The sequence below is a fragment of the Malaclemys terrapin genome, chromosome 7, assembly GCF_027887155.1.
Source record: "Malaclemys terrapin pileata isolate rMalTer1 chromosome 7, rMalTer1.hap1, whole genome shotgun sequence".
In the NCBI taxonomy this organism is placed as follows: domain Eukaryota; kingdom Metazoa; phylum Chordata; order Testudines; family Emydidae; genus Malaclemys; species Malaclemys terrapin.
The window spans coordinates 107,004,275-107,021,904 of NC_071511.1; the positions used below are offsets into that span (position 1 = coordinate 107,004,275).

The following is a 17,630-nucleotide window of genomic DNA, read 5'->3' on the forward strand; positions in this document are numbered from 1 at the left end:
CCTGTGGCACCTTATAGACTAACAGATGTATTGGAGCATGAGCTTTCGTGGGTGAATACCCACTTCGTCGGATGTATTCACCCACGAAAGCTCATGCTCCTATACTTCTGTTAGTCTATAAGGTGCCACAGGACTCTTTGCTGCTTTTACAGATCCAGTCTAACACGGCTACCCCTTTGATAGTTTCCAATAGTCATTCCTAAAAAAGCAAATCCTAGCATCATGAAGTATTTTTCAGCTAGAGGAGCAGTCTCTTCTTAGTGTGACAGATTCTTCTGTATTTGTAACTCTTACTCTTACAAACACTGCTGCATAATCGTCCCTTTTAAACATTGCAAATTGGGTGGCCAAATGATGGGGTATGAAGTGGAAGATGTAATTTCTCTCTACAAATGTAGCCAAAAGTGTAATTGGCACCACTATCTAGAACGAAATTTTTTTAAAAACTAAGAAGAGATCTTTAACTCTGTATAGCCGATACATGACAGGTGGCTAAACATAGTGACGAGTCATGCAGTATCCATCATCTGAACACAAGTGGCTCAATTCTGATTTCAGACATTCAGGCTCATTTAACGCATACTCTCTCCTACTCAGCTATCTCCTACTTGGAATAATTACCGTAAGAGCAATGAAATTCAACCTTTACACCAAATAGTTAATTCATTTTAAATGGTGGAATTGAAACAGAATCCCTGTGTTACCTAACAGCATTCCAGATGAACACCCTGTGCTACAGAAAGTTCAGAGCTGCCTCTCCACAGCCTCTTCGCTCTTCCTGATGATTATGAGAAGCAGAAATTAATAACAACAACAGGGTTGTACAGGCTAATAGGATGAGCCCTGTTGTGACGGAGCTGCTTTTGTTTTACTTTAGGATGGCTGCAATCCCTGCAGTCTCACACCTGCTTTGTAGCAGTTTCTGGGATTTGTAAAATAACGTCAGTGGCTATATGTTTGAAAAGATTTATTTTTTTCTGCACCACTTGTTCCTGTCTGTTGCCTAGGTGTGGATAACAATTCTGTTTTTACTGTCTGATCACAGGTTTTTCATATCCGTTCTTTTTTGACATTAACAAAAGCTTTATGGGACCAGGAAAATGACATTTAAAAATGTTCTCACAGATCTACTGAGAAACTTACTTTACTTTTTCATGTCCCCATAGAGATGCACTGTACCTATATAAAAGCAAAGGCAGCATTCACCCATGAATCTAGGCAGTGCTTTGACACAAAACTTTGTATACTTTTGCATAACAGATGTGCAGCAGTTCTGACAGATTGGAACAGAGCAAATATCCCTAAGGAAAAGTGCTTCTATAATGGTCAAACCATTTATTATTCATTGCTATTAGTTATAAACCAAAGCTACAGCTGCTAACGTCTCCTTGCCAGTGTCTACTCTTGTGACAGGGATAGATATCTGTGATTAAACAGATACATGATAGTTCCTCTGCAGTTTGTAGATCTTACGTAGTTAACTTCTGAAACTTCAGAGTCGCGTATAGATGTTTTCATGATGCCCTATGCTCCGAAGAAGAAATCACTCTGGATCCACTTGTGTAGAAATATTAACAATCATGCCAACCAGCCTTGACACCACACGCTAATCATGTACTCCATATCAAGAAGTTTTTGAGGAAAGAATATAATCCAAAGTAGATAATCGTGGCTATAAATGTCATTCTCGCCTCCCTTTCAGATACATTAGCAATAACTGTTCACAATATTCCTGTTAGATTTTAATTAGAATTATCCAGGATGGCACTGATTTGGCAAACCAAGATAGTCTTCATCACATACCTAATGGCCTAATTTGTGTTATAATTATAGACTGACCAGAATCCCAAGATGGGGCACACTGAGATTGTCCCATTCTTTGCAGTTTGCCCTAATTGAGCAGACAATCTCCCAAACTGGTGGTTATTCTAATACTTAGATTCACCAAGCCAGCAACAAAATAACTTCTACAATACCTTATTGGGTACCCAGAAATCAGAAACACAGTTCCCTTAAAGCAACCCAGCCTTGAGCTCTCACCCAGACAGCCAAGTCAAATATGATGAGGATTACTGAAAATCTTGTTCATCATATAAAAAATTCTACCAATCCCAAAGGATCAGACACATTACCCACCAGGTTAATGAATATTGCAGATCTTACCCAAATACATCTTTAATACCTATTAACTAAAATAAGATTTATTAAAAAAGGAGAGAGAGAGCATAGGTTAAAAGATCATTATACATACAGACTTGACTAAAATTCTTAGATCAGTTTCGTAGTAGAGATGAACTTTAGAGTTGCAAAAGTTCTTTCAGAATTAGTTCCATAGGTCACAGCCCAATGTCCAATATTAGGGTGACCCAGACTAGAGCTGGGGACCTTTGTCTTGCAACTCAAACTTCCCCTGATGAAGCTTAAGCAGATCTGAGATAACAGGATCAGGGCCCAAGAGTTATTTTTATAGTTCTCAAGCAAGCTATCCAATAGCCTCTTGACAGCAGGCATTCCTTAGGTGAAGAATAGTGACTTTGAAGTAACCTCCTATTTCCTAAGCATCGTTGGTAACTAGCTACAGGGATTAACAATAAGGCAACTGCTCATCTCTTGCCATTTACAGGTAGTTTACTACATACTTCAAAGAGAAATGAAGACCGTGATATTACTACATTCAGTTCATTTAAATGTTAATGTCTCTTTTTGATCTTTGAATTAACAGAATACAGCGATAGGAACCGTTTGGTTACATTGTCAACCTCTAACAATATATATGTAAACACACAAAAAACACAAATCATTATCTATTAATATGTCTCTATAGGTTGAATCTGAGTCAATTATCCTGCTAGTTGTGTAACCTTCTCTGGCCCTGTGTCACAAAGACATAGGGCATTTTTATGGAGACATTTTCCCTACTTTTCACCTTTTCTTTTTCTTTTTTTTTTTAACTCCTAATGTCAGGAAATTATTCTATAAAAATGTCTCTCAAGCCCCTTGCCATAACTGATTGGATTGTGATGAATTAAAATTTCACCTTTGAAAATTTTTTAAATGGTCTTCTTCAGCAACATCCACACTAGATGGGGTGGTGAAACTTTTCTGAAATCAGTCATGCACACACTGAATGCAAGCAACACCGGGACACGTCTAACTGCGTTATCCTTAATGAGGGGTTGTTAAAAGTGCTGTGCATGCACTTTACTTCTGTCCTGCATTCCCCTGCTGCTGCTGCTGCTGCTGCAACTGAATAAACAGGCAGTAGGCAAATATTACAGTTTAAAGTCTCTAATGTCTGTGCTGAAATTCCTCCTGTTTAATGTAATATTTAGATCTTGATAGCACAGCTTTTGTTCCCTTACTGCAAAGAAGAAAGGGGTTTTCATCCTATCCTAGACCTGAGAAGACTCAACAAATACAGGTACCGGCCTCAGATTCAGAATAACTCTTGCCTGCATCATTCCATCTCTCCAAACTGAAAATTGGCTTATAGCTCTTGACTTGCAGGAAGAACCTTAGATTCACAGTGGGGCCCAACAATTAACAATACAGAGTACTGCCCTTCGTTCTCCCCACAACACCAAGAATATCCACAAATGTCTGGGGGTTGGGGCAGCACACCAAAGGAGGAAGGGACTCCACATCTATCCGTGCCTAGATGACAGGCTGATCAGGAGCAAAGTCCAAGCAGGAAACTGCAGCAGCCCTGGAATCCTCTACCTGTTCTCCAATTAGGACTCCTTGTGAACTATGAAAAAGAGTCTAACAGCATCGCAGACAATAGAGTTCATAGGAGCCATGATCAACTCTCGGTTGGTGAGAGCTCACCTGCTAGGGGGACACGTGCCTGTCTGTTCAGTCAATGACAAGGGACTTCCAGTCGAACCTGGCAGCAATGGTGTGTACACGTCTGGGGCTGTTGGGTCACCTGTCATTGTGCATATACTGAATGCTGCTTGCAAGATTTCATCTGTGGCTCTTACAATTGTGATCTCCATCCAAGCATCACGTGAACAAGAGAGTCACGTTCCCGCCCAGGTTCTACAAGAGCCCACTTAATGGCTGAACCTAGAGAACATATGAAAGCGTGTTCTTTTCTTGACCAGGTCCCAGGATGATCTGAATGTCCTGGAGTTCAGGGACATCCAGTCAGCCTGCATGGCATTCCTATCTGTTCTCTGGGACCCTATGGTGCAGATGCACTACATCAACAAGTGTGGAGGTGTTGGGTCATCCCCTCTCTGCTAGGAAGCCATTAGACCTGGCGTCATCACCATGGGGTAATCCCATTGGCTCTTCATCTTCTAGGAGTGAGCAACAACCTGGCAGACTTTTTAAGCAGGCACACAATAACCAACCTCGAGTGGTCTCTGCAGGTGTCCATTGCAGAGCTGATATTTCACCTACGGGGTATGCCACCGAGGACAACACTAAGTGCCTGAACTTCTGCTCTAGAGGGCATCTGAGCCTGGCCTCCTTACAGTGGTCTCCAGGTTTCCTATATGTCTTTCTCCTCAGTTCCCCTGATCCCCAGGGTGATATCCAAAATGAGAGGGAAGACGTCCATGCTGATGCTAATAGCTGCCTATTAGACAAGGCTGTTCGGGCTGCCAGACCTCTTGAACATGTCCATTCAGCCCTGCATCCCTCTAGCAATCTTCCTGGACATGATATCTCAGAACCACAATCAGATATTGCAGCTAGACCCATAGTTGTTGCACCTGATGGCTTGGATGTTGGCTCCTTGAGCACTACTGACAGAGACTGTTATCAAGAGGTCCAAGATAGCCTCATACAAAGCATGAAGTCATCTGCCAGGAAGACCTACTCCTCCATATGGAAACAGGTCTCCATATAGCCTATCCAGCATGCTCTGGGACCAGTTGAAGCTCCAGTACCAAAGATCCTCAATTATGTGTTGCACTTGAAACATTCTGGATTGACTCTTCATTCTCTCAGAGTTCACTGAGTTGCAGCAGTATTGCTGTGTCATGACAGTACAGTTGTAGCCAACGGTATCCAGATTCCTCAAGGGACATCTGCATACTCACCCTCCTGTTGGAGACCTGACTCTTGCATGTTGTCTTAACATTGTCCTCCTGTTACTCATGGAGCTGTTGTCAGATTACTAACCACCCTTGCCCCAGGACTTGTGTATGTGTGTAAATAAAACCTTACCCTTAAGATGGTCTTTCTGGCCACTATCACATCGGCGTGGATAGGGAAGTCAGTGGAGTATTGTCTGGGTATATTCTATGAGTGATTTATTTTATTTACACTCATAGATCAGTCCTGGGACAAGTGTGGTCAAACAGCATGCAGGGTAGTCCCATCTTCCAGGAATCTCAGCCCAACAACAATGTCTAGTTTCCAGGGAGCTGCTGTGCCTCAAGTATTGACTCCAATCAGAGCCCAAGACAGAGAGCAAACTCTGCTGCATGTCACACAGCTCCCTTTCTCCTGAAGCTGCCTCTGCACACAGCCTTGCAAAACCCCAGACTAGCAACAGTGCATCGTGTCTTCCTAAGAGTCAAAACTTGTTCTTATCCCCCACCCCACCCGGAAAAAAAAAAAAAAAAAAGATACCCGAAGATTATGTGTGGCAGCCTCCTGGTGATGCTCGCCATCACAATAATGTTGCATTCTTAACTAGGTTAAAGGGTCATAATAATATTGGCCAAATTTGTGTGTTACAGAAATGTTAGTGAGCTGTTGCAAGGAGCATCGTGAATTGTTTTACCACTAATGGATACCATTAGCATATAAAATCAAACTGATATTTATGCCTTGCCAGATGAACACAGCTCTTTCAGGTTTGTTGATAGGCTGGTGTTAACATAATTCATCCCTTCAAAATCTTAGTAAAACTAAAGAAAATGCGTGCTCTTTGGAACAATCATTTTGAATTAGATACTTGGCTGAAGTGTTTATCTACAAAAATATGTTCATTTGGCTGTGGACTGTTGACACGTTGCTCACAGTTTGACTATAGTTTGCACAGCTCCTTGGTGTTTTCTTTTAAAAATAAACAAAAGCTGTACAATTATTTACATTTGAAGACTTTAACTTCATATTACACCCTATGGGGCCTTACCCTACCATTCCCTCAGCTCCATCTCCCCGTCACCATGCACATTATACAGTGGGTGTAACACCTCTCAGCATTAATTAGAGTTACACATCCACTGAGAACGATAGACATATAAATGCTTTAGGGCCTGATCCAGAACTCACTGAAGTCAGGGGAAGGGCTGTCATTGACTTCAGTGGGCTTGGATCGGACCTTTACTTTGGCCAATATTACAAGAGTTGCAGTACAAACAATTACTCCCAGAGGAAATCTGTGCCAAAAATTCTGCGCACAATATTTTTAAAATTCTTGCAAATTTTATTTGTCAATAAATAAATGTGGAGGCTGACACAGCGCAAGGGCCAGGCCTGCCTCAGAAACCCTCCAGGGCCCTGCTCCTCTGCACCAGGTGAGGGCAGGCAGGCTCAGGCCAGGTAGGACCCAAGTGTAGAGGGGTCAGTGTGGGCGGATCCAGGTGTGGGATGAGGAGATTCTGTGTGGGACAATCTGGGTGTGGGCAGCTCAGAGGGGAGTCCAGGTGTGGTGGGGAGCTGGATGCCCACGGGCTTGTTGGGGGGTTCCAGGTGCAGGGACAGTGGGACTCTGCAGGGTGGGTGCAGGTGAAGGTAGTTGGGGTTCTACAGGGAGCATGGGGGGGATAGGGGTAGCGGGGGGGGTCTGGATGTAGGGGGCTCAGCAGGGGCGTCCGGGTGCAGCTGGTTGGGGCTCAGTGGGGTGGGGGTTAGAGTGTGGGGGGCTTGTAAGGGGTGAGACTTGGCAGAGGGTCCAGGGCTCTGGATGCAGGGGGTGAGGCTCAGCGGGGTGGGGGACTGGGGGGTGTCCGGATGCATGGGGATTTGGTGGACGGGGGAGCAGCTCCCTGTACAGGGACCCCTCCCACCGTGGCTGAGAGGCAATGGGGGCAGGAAGCGGGGGAGGGGAGGGGGGGAGATGCGGAGCTTCCTGCAGTTGGGGGTGGGTCTGACCCAACCCAAGTCACTCCTTGCAGGGACTAGCAGCTGAGCCAGGCTCAAGGTAGGAGCCACTGGTTGGAGCGTTCCCAGCCCCCTCTTCCCCTCCTCTCCGCAGTGACTTACCTCTCCGCCAGCAAACTCTATGGTACATTTTAGCATTGTCAATACAAAAATATGCAGCATGTTGAAAGTATGGGGGCAGAGTAAAAGAACATGTCTGCAGGGGGTGCTGTACCAATTGCTTGTTCCTGTGAATAGTTGAATGCAGAATTCCCCACCTGCTAGACTAGGCCTTAGAGCACCCAGGCCTTTGAGAGCAGGACTGAGCACACAATTGTAGGTCTTGCTGAGCTGGCTAATTCAGCAGTGTCGGCTCTAATGGGTGTCCTGATCAGCTGATCCAGGCCTGCAGCCGTTACCTTAACAAAGGGGTTCTAGCGGTGTGAGAACTCTGCAAGCCCTGTACCTCAGCCTCACCTGCTCCATGCTGACAAGGCTGCAGACTGCCCCAGAGCCCGCTCAGGGCTGCTGCTGCTTCTCCTACATCCGTAGCCAGGAATGACCCCTCCACCATGCAGGAGCGGGCTAGCTACCACTCTGCATCAGGCTACTTGAGACTGTCAAGTGATGGGAGAAGGAAGGTTTAGAGGGAGGTGAGAGCCTGCCCCTCCCTTGTATGGGAGAGGAGGAACTTCCCCGTCCATCTGCCTCTCTGGCCGTTACAGCTGTGTCCCCCCTCCCCCTGTCACTTCAGCTGCTACAGGTTGCCCCACTGAGGCTATGTCCTAACTGCAGAGTTAACTGGAGTAACCTCTCGAGTTAGCCTAGCTCAAGTGAGAGTGAAATAACATGCACGCTACAACCAGCCATTATGTTAGCAGCACGGAGTGGTTGTGTTAGTAGCTGATGAGCTGTTGTCCTGTCCCCCCAACGGACCAGCCAGCATGAGTTAAAAGCACCACAGCTCTGGAGTTAATGGGTTGTGTGTGTGGATGGGACTCGAGTTAGGACAACATTTGTTATAACGAGGGTTCACTCTGCAGTGAAGACAAGCTTTGAGTGCCGCACCGGGCTTTAATATTGCCCTTCCCCTCAGTTAATTTGTCCATTAGGCCTCACTTCTTAAATCTGTCCCTGTCAGGCAGGCCGGCGGCAGTGCACTGCCTACATGCACAAATAGCCCATAGATTCTTCTCACAAGGTAAGGACCAATGCGTAAATCCTTAAAGGTAAAGTACATAGACGTTGCCCTGCTCAACACAGCAGTACTTAACCCTAGGCAGCCTGCTGCCGGGTGGAATGGTCAGTCTTGTGCTAGGCTCCCCATATAGTGCCTAGGGAGAGCTAGACGCCTAAGGAAGGAATTGGCAAGGGAGCCGCCTAAGCTAGCTGGGAGTGAAACCCCGAGGAAGGACTTGGGGCAAGGAGAAGAGCTTAGGCACCCAAGCGGCTGACCTGGTGCGGCTGGCTGCTGGGCGCCTCCCTCCATGTGGCAGTCCCAGCTGCGAACCCTCTCCTGGAGTGAGGCACCAAAGACAGGTCAGCTGCTTAGGTAGCCCATGCCCTGGCAGCTGAAACAAACTTTCTTCTGCTCGCGCTCTCCCACACTCGCTCTTGTCCCAGCTGTATTTTGTACGGGAGCTGTGCAGCCCCCATCGATCGGAGACCTGCATCCAGTCCTCCTGCTGTGGTGTGACAGGTGTGGCTTAATCATGCTCTGAGCACACCTACAGGACTTGGCCCTGCTGGTGAGATAGGCGTTCCCCTTCCCCTGCCCAATTTGAGACTCTGGCTTAGGGGCCTACAGGGTGTCAGCTTGAGCAAGGCCTCCAAGCTGCTCATTAGCTGTGGGGCAGCATCACCATTTAGGTGGCTTTGCAAAAGCCGACCAGCATTTGGAGGTGCTTCCAGGGTTAGGTGTCAGCTTTGAGAATATCAGTAATGCCTGAATGTGGACTTAGTCGCCTAAGAACCTTTAAGGATCTGGGCTGTAGGGATTTTCATATGAGTTTGCCTGAATAAGGACTGGGATTCAAACCCTTTACCACAAGATGGGGCTCCAAACCGTATGACTGCTCTTTCCAGGGAAAGGATTAAAAGGAATGCAGTCACGATGTTTGGGTAAAACTCCCGAAAGTGCCAGATCCTCAAAGGTATTTCAGTGCCTAAATAGATTTCATTGAGAGTTAGCTGCTGAAATACCTTTGAGGATCTTGGCCTTGGAGTTTTAGGACCCTAAACTGCCATGACTTTCAATGAAATATAAGCTTCTAAACCACTTGGGCACTTTTAAAACTGTTACCCAAAATGGTTATTGACTCTCACATAGGCAAAAAAAGAGGGACTGATGCAAAAATGTTCTCCCTTTGCCTGGGGTGATCCTGTGTCCCCGGGCCAGACTCATTGCAGAGAGGGAGAGTGAAGGGCTGGGAAATCTGTTTTACCGTTTAAACAATTCTCATTATTTATCACCAAGGAGAGAGAAAAGGCTGCGTAGAAAACACATGTGCAGTAAGAGCCTGGTTTTCAGGGGAGCTTAGCACATGTTTATACTGTTTTCCTGTTTCTAAGAGTGCTCAGCAAGTGCAATGGGAAATAGTGTGGTGGCCTGTTGGTATGGCGAGGGCAGGCTGCCCTGGGAATTTTTTTAAAAAATGTGACCCTTGGTGCAGACTTTTCTTCAGACATGTTTGTAAGAGCCCGAAGGATAAGTAATCCTGGCAGGGCGCCAGAGAGTGGGTGAGTCCCATCAGAGACAGAAATCACCCCAAATCTTCCCTCGATCTGGTGGTAGAATTTAAACCAGAAGCTCCCAAGGAACCCCCCTTCTTCCCACACATCACTGTGCAACAATGTCATAACAGCCTCAATTAAGGACGGAATAGGATCAAAAAGGTTGAGTTTTTGTCCCGAGAACTACCAGCTGCATTGGCCAATATCGCTGCCCTGCTGTGGCCCGGTGGTGAGGTCCCACCAGTTTATTTGTGTGTGCGTGGCGGGACGCTTGCTCTGTATAGAAATGCAGCAGACTGACATTTCAGAGGTGAAAGGACTCTCATTGCAGCTTATAAAACCAGCCTTTGTGAAGGAACAATGGGCCTGGCTGGGACTTGCATGCTTTGGAACTGCTTCACCCCTTCACTGCAGAAAATTAATACACTGATATGTTATATGCAGCTAAAGTAAAGAAAACAGATCAGTAACATTCCTGTTATAACTGTACTGCTGGTATTACATTTAAAAAGAACTTCTAATTGGTTCATTGGGGAAAGAATACTGTTTTATAAGTATCAAAATAGGATTCGTTGTTAGCAGTTAGGATTGCTTAAAATAAATGGAATCTTAGCTTTAAAAAGTGTCTTGAGTTTTTAGCTTAAAACCGGTGGGGAAAAAGTCTACCTTGGGAAGTACAGTGTTTGGATACCTCCCTAGAAAGCCTGCTTGCCTGATCCAGTATGCCAAGCATATGTTCTTATGTATGTTATTTCTTACGTAGTCCACAGGCTGCAGCTGTGAGTTTGGTGCTTTGTGAAGCAGCATCTCGTAGTACAATTTCAAGGTGATATTGGGAGTTTGCCACAAAATTCCTTTCGCCGTCATGTGATTTTTTGAGCAGGTCCGCCCACATGCTGGGTTGGGAAATGGTCCACTGATGGTATCAAGGAACATAGAAATGGTTCAGATCAGTTTCCTGGACATACAACAGTTTCATTAATGAGCAGCCTGGAGATTTGCTGGTGTTTCCGTGACTAGATCGCGCAGCTCTAAGATTGTGATTTTGTTGGGTTTTTCCCCCCTTCTCCAGGGATTGCTGTCTGCAATATCCCATCAGCAGCTGTGGAAGAGACTGCAGATTCCACCATATGCCATGTCCTAAACCTCTACAGGCGGAACACGTGGCTGTATCAAGCACTGAGGGAAGGGACCCGGGTGCAGAGTGTGGAACAGATAAGGGAGGTGGCCTCAGGAGCAGCTCGGATCAGAGGAGAAACTCTCGGCCTCATTGGATTTGGTATGTTGGCAACTTTGGGGGACAAAATATCCAAAGCAGAGCCATCTGCTTTTGCAGTGATCTAATGGAGTCTTGACCTTGGAGGAGTACGACTCTCAGGACTTGGATCAGGGATGGGCAACTGGTCGCGCGGGGGCTGCATCCCACTAAATAGATCATTTTATTTGGACCCCTGGTGTCCAACTTGGGGCAGGCAATCTGGTGGTATCAGGGCCAGGAAGGGGGCAGGGTGGCTGTGACATGATACTGTGGCGAGAGCCAACAGGCCGGAGTGGGGAGCCGGGCCCAGCCCCAGGGCAGAGGAGCCAATAGTGTGGTATAAATGCGGGGCAGGCTCCCTCCCTCAGGACCCTCTCAAAGGGTTGGAATGGATTTTGTGGCCCTCCACTACCTGAAAGTTCCCCATCCCTGATTTAGATCTTTTATATCAGCATAGCTTATTTTGCTACATTTACTGGACTGTGCACTACTGATCTGAGCACTTTTGTAGCAATACAACTGCAGCCATGCTAGGGGTTCCACCGATTTAACAGTGTTTCTAGGCCACTAGAGTTACGTGGAAAAAGAAGCCATGTGCCCTGATTTTCCGGCAAAGGAGCCTGTTCTTTTCCTGTTCAGAATTGTGAATCCAGCTTCCTCTGCGAAGAGGAGGCAGATTTCCAAGGCTGCCAGGACAGAACTTTGGTGAGCCCCATCTCCTCAGTGCTTTCGTGAGCCTCTTGTGCACTCTCCCTTTACCTAGGGTTACCATATTTCCACAATCAAAAAAAGAGGACACTGGGGGGGGGGGGGAGTCCCACCCTATCCCCGCTCCCATCCACTCCCTCCCACTTCCCATCCCCTGACTGCCCCCCTCAGAACCCCAACCCCCCCCTCGCTTCTTTTCCCGACTACCCCCTCCTGAGAACCCCCCACCCTAACTGCCCCCCAGAACCCTACCTGTCTCCTCACTGCCCCGTCGATGGGTGGCAGGTTTGTAGAAATTTTGGTGGTGCCCAGAACCCACCCCCACCCCCATCTGCCTACGGCTCTGGGAGGGGGGGTTGGAAGGGGGGAGGAGGTCTGGGGTGCAGGTCCTGGGCTGGGGATTAGGGTGCAGTAGGGGTGCAGGGTGCAGGCTCTGGGATAGAGTTTGGGTGCTGGGTGCAGGCCCGGGCTGGGGCAGGGGGTGGGTGTGCAGGAGGGGGTGAGGGGTGCAGGCTCTGGGATGGAGTTTGGGGGTGGGAGGCGGTGCAAAGGGATGGGATGCGGGCTTTGGGAGGGAGTTTGAGGGCAGGAGGGGGTGTGTGGGAAGGGGGAGGGAGTTTGGGGATAGGAGGGGGTGCAGAGGTGAGGGCTGTGGGTCTGAGGATGAGGGGTTCATGATGCAGGAGGGGGTCAGGGCTGGGACAGAGGATTAGGGTGAATGGAGATGAGGACTGGGGCTGGGGATGAGGGGTTTGGGGCGTTGGAGAGGCTCAGGGTTAGGGTGGAAGGACAGGGTAAGGGCAGCCTGCCTTGCCATTAGTGGATGGGGGGCACTAGGACCCTGGGGCAGCAGACAGCAGTTGCTGCCGGGAGCAGGGTAGGAATGTGCTACTCCGGCAGCACAGGCACGGGAGAGGGGCGGGCTGCTTTCTTTCGGGCAGGGACGGGGGGGAGACCCGCGGGGGGGGACACGTGGGGAAAGGTGGCAGGTGGAGGCCGGGGCCTGCTGCAGGCAGGGCGGGGGGAGAGACCCAGGTCCAAATATTGTTGGAGCTGGGCCCCCGGCCCTGGATATTGCTGGAGCTCGGGCACCACAAAAGAATATAACCCACTGCCCCCCCACCCCATATTCAGACCCCCACCCCCAGACAGGCCCATCCAACCCTCCCCTTGCTCCCTGACTGCCCCCCAGGACTCCCCTTACCATGCCCATGCCGGTCAGATGCTGGCTCCACATGTAGCCAAAACACGCTGCCGGTAGGGCTGTTTGTGTTGTTACACCGGGCTGCAGGCAGCAGGGGGGGGGGCAGGGGAGGGGCTCTGGCTTCTGGAGGCCAATGGGAGCGGTTCAATCAGGCCCAGCCACCCAATCAACCACTCCGCACTCTTCATGGAGGGAAGGGGGAAAAATCCCGGCCCTTATAACCTTGTCACCAATTCCTCCCGGACGGCTATTTAAAGACGCAAAAGCCGGACATGTCCGGGGAAATACGGATGGATGGTAACCCTACTTTACCCTGTGGTAGTTTTCCCAAAGGGGTCTGCACACACACACTGGTAGCCTTGTTTCAGGCTGTATCTTCCCACACGTTCTTGTCTCCAGAGTGCAGCTCTGGAGTGTGACCATGAACCTTTGCAACAATTTCTGTATCCTCTTGCTAGCAATGATTTTCTCCACAGGTTTACATGAACCAGCCTGTGTGTGAATGTGTGCTGCCCCCAGGAGCCACTCAAGGAGGGAGCTGTGTCTTAGAGACCTAGCTCCTTCTGGGCTCCCTGCTCACTCCTCAGAGAAGATTATAATTCCCCTCCCGCAAGTAACCCACAATCACTTAGTATGGCACTCTCTTCCCCTCTGGTGGTGGCTGGGCCAGAAGTTGCTGAGCCTGCTACAGCCTTGGCTGAGAGCTGAGTCTTTTAGTCCAGGCAGTAGCGGCTCATGCTTTTAGAGCCAGAGTTGCTGCCGCTGATGACCCAGTTGCTCTGACTCTGCCATGCTGGGAGCAGAGCCCAATCCCTGCCCACCAGTGCATAAGGGAAATTCCAGGATGCTGCAGAGGAGAGGGAAGTCTCACTCCCCCAGATGCCTTCTGCATGGCTACGTAAAGCCAAGCCAGAATCTAACTTGCAGTGGAGCGAAAGTAGCACAGATAACTGGCATTGTGGCTAATGTGCAATTAAAGATGCTTTAATGCTGGGCTGAAGATTTAGTGAGTGACCTGGCTAGAATGTACCTGTGGGTACAGCTAAACCAAAAACCGCACAAAACCCCCGCAGCAATGAGTCTTAGAGCCTGGGTCAACTGACGGGCTCACGGGGCTTGTGCTGTGGGGTTAAAAATAGGAGTGTAGATATTTGGGCTGGAGCCCAGGTTCTGAAACCCAGCATTGGGGGGCACGAGAGGGGGGAAGGAGGCAGTCTCAGAGCCCAGGCTCCAGTCCAGGATCGAACATCTACACTGCTGGTTTCAACCCTGCAGCGTGAGCCCTGCAAGCCTGAGACTCCGGGCCAGAGGGATTTTTTGCTGTGCAGACACCCTCCCTCTGTCTCTCAGACTATTGAAGTTTGAGGGCCCTGTGTTAATGGCTGGTGTGCAATAAGACATTGCTGGTGTACATCATGACAGTGTCTCGCTGCACGTTGGGCATGAGGCCAGACATTAAATGTCAGCGTGGAAGCACTGTTTAGTGGTTAGAGTACAAGGTTGATAGAAGATCTATTCTAACAATATGTAGCCTTTGTGTGATGCTGTTCCTCGTCACTGCCCATCACTAATGAATCCTGCCAGTACCCCTGGGATGCAGGTAGGTCGGCATTGTGCATTCTAATAACTGGGGAAAGTGAAGGAAAAAGAATAAGTAAGTTGTCCAGGTCACACCACCAGGATTCCAGCTCAGGAGGCCTGGCGCCGAGCCCGGTGCTCAGCCCTCCCTGTCCTTTTATTGTATTGAAAAATCCCTCATTAAAGAAATAGAAGGGTACTGGTTAAAAACTGTTTTACGAAGCTAACACCAGGCCCTAATGTAATGAAATAGTTTTTCCATCTTCTTTCCCTGCAAAGAATGATTCCCTCTCCGTCCCAGCTCCTACTGCCTCTGGGCACTGCTCTCCCCCTGCGTGAGTGGGTCCCTCTCAGGGCCGGCTCTAAGATTTTTGCCGCCCCAAGCAAAAAAAAATTTGGCTCCCCCACCCTCCCCAACTCCGTCCCTTCCGAACCCCTTCCCCAAATCCCCGGGCCCGCCTCCTCCCCTCGTGGTGCCACATTCCTCCCCTCTCCCCCTCCCCCCCCCCCCGCGACCTCCGCCTGCTCCGGAGTGGAGGTGAGCTAGGGTGGGGGAGCGCAGGAAGTAACCGGGGGAGGGCGCAGGAAGTAACGGGGGGGTAGAGGAACCGCTCCCCGCTCCAGCTCACCTCCGCTGCTAGGTAGTCAGGGTGTATATGGCCGGGGGAGCCCCCGAGCTCAGAAATTCTTCCCTGTGCAGCCCGGCCAGGTTCCAGAGCTAGAGGCTGGTCCTTGCATCCTGCACCCCATGCTGCTGTTCTCAAAATCAAAGAAAGGGCACCAAAATACAAGTTTGCCCAGGGTGCCATTTTCCCTAAGGCTGGCCCTGCCCTCCTGCATTTCTGTGACAGGAAGTGTGTCCTCTTGACAATTTCCTTCCAGCTCTTCTTCTATGAAAATGTAGTAGGAAAATGCTAATTCATTGAACCCGAAATAGTTCATGGAAATAGCATCAGTGAAAATGAAAAGAATCATATTAGGGTGCAGCCATGGAGTGGCTAAGGACACAAATCTCAAAATAGCCATGTTGCCCGTGTTGCAGATGGGGGACATAGCAGCTGCATATGTATTGCCAGAAAGCTTGTACCTCTTTACCTGATGGCTTGCCACATGTTGCCAAGAGGAAGCCACAGCTCAACTAAGGCTGTGTGGAAGCTGCCCAGTTCTGGAGAAAAGCAAACCCCCTGCAGGCTCTGACCCAAAGGAAAAAAACAGTTTAAATAGACAAAAGGTAGAACTTGGACAGGGAAGAAGGGGAAAAGCTATTGGCCGTAGTTTGGCAGTGATTACTTGTTACATGCATCTTTGTGGGAACACAACTGGAATTGAAACATTTTAAAACACGGCCATGGTTAAGCATTTGAAACTGTCATTAGACAATCCACCATGAGGCTTGCCCCATGGTTGCTGTGAGCGTGTGATACTCGCTTCTGAGGTGACCATCTGTAGACAGGGGACCCCCAGCACAAGACCTGTGGAACTCATTGCTGGGGATGTTGTGAAGGCCAAAACTATAACTGGGTTAAAAAAAGAATGAGCTGAATTAGTGGAAGATAGGTCTATTAATGGCGGTTAGCCAAGGTGATCAGGGATGCAACCCCAGGCCCCTGGTGTCCTAAGCCTCTAACTGCCAGAAGCTGGGATTGGATGCCAGGGGTGAATCACTCGATAAGTGTTCTCTTCTGTTTATTCTTTGTAAAGAATCTGACACCGGCTACTGGGCTAGATGGACCATTGGTCTGAGCCAGAATGGCCGTTCTGTTGTTATTCCAGAGCCAGTGTAAGCATGCTGTTCGTATTGTACATCCCCCAACATAAGTAGTCCACACCCAGGGCACTGAGCTGGGCTAGCCACAGTATCACTGGTATTTCAGACAATGAGCCAATTGCATCCCTGCTGTAACTCTAGTGACTTCGGTGGTGCTACATGAGAGGTGAATTTGGCCCACTTTGTTCAGAAGCAGTTCGTTGGGAAAATAAAATATTCAGAAATGAGGCACTGGCCCCTGTCATGGGCTGTGTGAAGACAGAGGTACTGAATGGCTGGACTTGGTCTGGAAAATTCTTTCATTTTCCTCGCATCATAACACACTCAGGGCCTGCTCCTGTAACCACAGGCCCAAGCTTAGAGCTTGCTGCTAGAGGGAGGAGAAAGGCTCCAGCACACAATCACTCCTTGGAATTCCATCTCCTTCAACTAGAGCCCCTCAGCATCACCTAGCCCCAGCCAAAAGGCGGCAGTAAAATGACGGTGATAAAGCTCTGCTGTGTTGAGGAATGGGCCTGGTCTGTAGACAGGGGATGCTTTGTATGAAGTACTCAGGTAAGGGCAGCTTTTGAGGCAGTCACAGCACAGGACTCACATAGCCTGATTCTAATGAGTACTTCAACATGAATGGACAGTGCCTGGTTATTTGGCTTTCTTTACATTGCCAGACAGACGAATGAGGAATGAAGGGGCATGTATTGATGTAGGACTTGGGTAGCCGAGTCCAGGCAATGACATTGAATAGGAACGACATTGTGGATAATGACCTGCTGATTGCACTGCAGCTGTCCCTCTTTATCAGAATAGGCTTATTAAACCTTTGCTTCAGAACCATGACAGTTGTCTTAGTCATGCCCAATTAAATAGCCATTCAGCAAGAGTATGGAAGAAAAAGCCTACAGCAAACAAGTTGCTCTTATAACTAGGGCTTTATTTTTTTGTGGGTATGGTTTTTTTTTTTTTTTTTTTTTGGCATTGTCTGCTTGAACAAAAGCACCTCATAAAGGATTTCATTTCTTAATACAGCTCCTCATGGCCTGACCTGCTCAGAGAACACACAGAATGTGGCCCTACCCCGGTGGGGTTGTAGCTGCAAATTCTGACCTCAGAGCCGAGCGCTGCAGGGGTGCAGATAGTTACGTTTACTCAAACAGCAACCTTTTAAATAACATGGCAAATGCTTAATGGACAGTCCTTTTACCACTATTGCTGCTTGTATTGTAAAGGTGCATTCTAGGCCTAGCCCTCTGCACGCTGTGCTGTATGGTTAGTGTTTGCCCTTCAGATAAGTCAACAGCTAGACAGTCGATCCTGAGAATTAAAGAGGCTTACAGATG

The 17,630-nt window shown here is 48.5% G+C and overlaps 1 protein-coding gene across 5 annotated transcripts in view; it reads left to right on the top strand.

Moving 5' to 3' along the window:
• CTBP2 (C-terminal binding protein 2) overlaps positions 1-17,630 on the top strand; it is a 225,327-nt gene that overhangs the window by 195,075 nt on the left and 12,622 nt on the right. For all 5 annotated transcript variants that reach the window (XM_054034398.1, XM_054034397.1, XM_054034399.1 and 2 more), the window contains one exon: positions 10,850-11,056. In XM_054034398.1, coding sequence (XP_053890373.1) covers positions 10,850-11,056 — 207 coding nt within the window. The remainder of the gene's footprint in view (positions 1-10,849; positions 11,057-17,630) is intronic.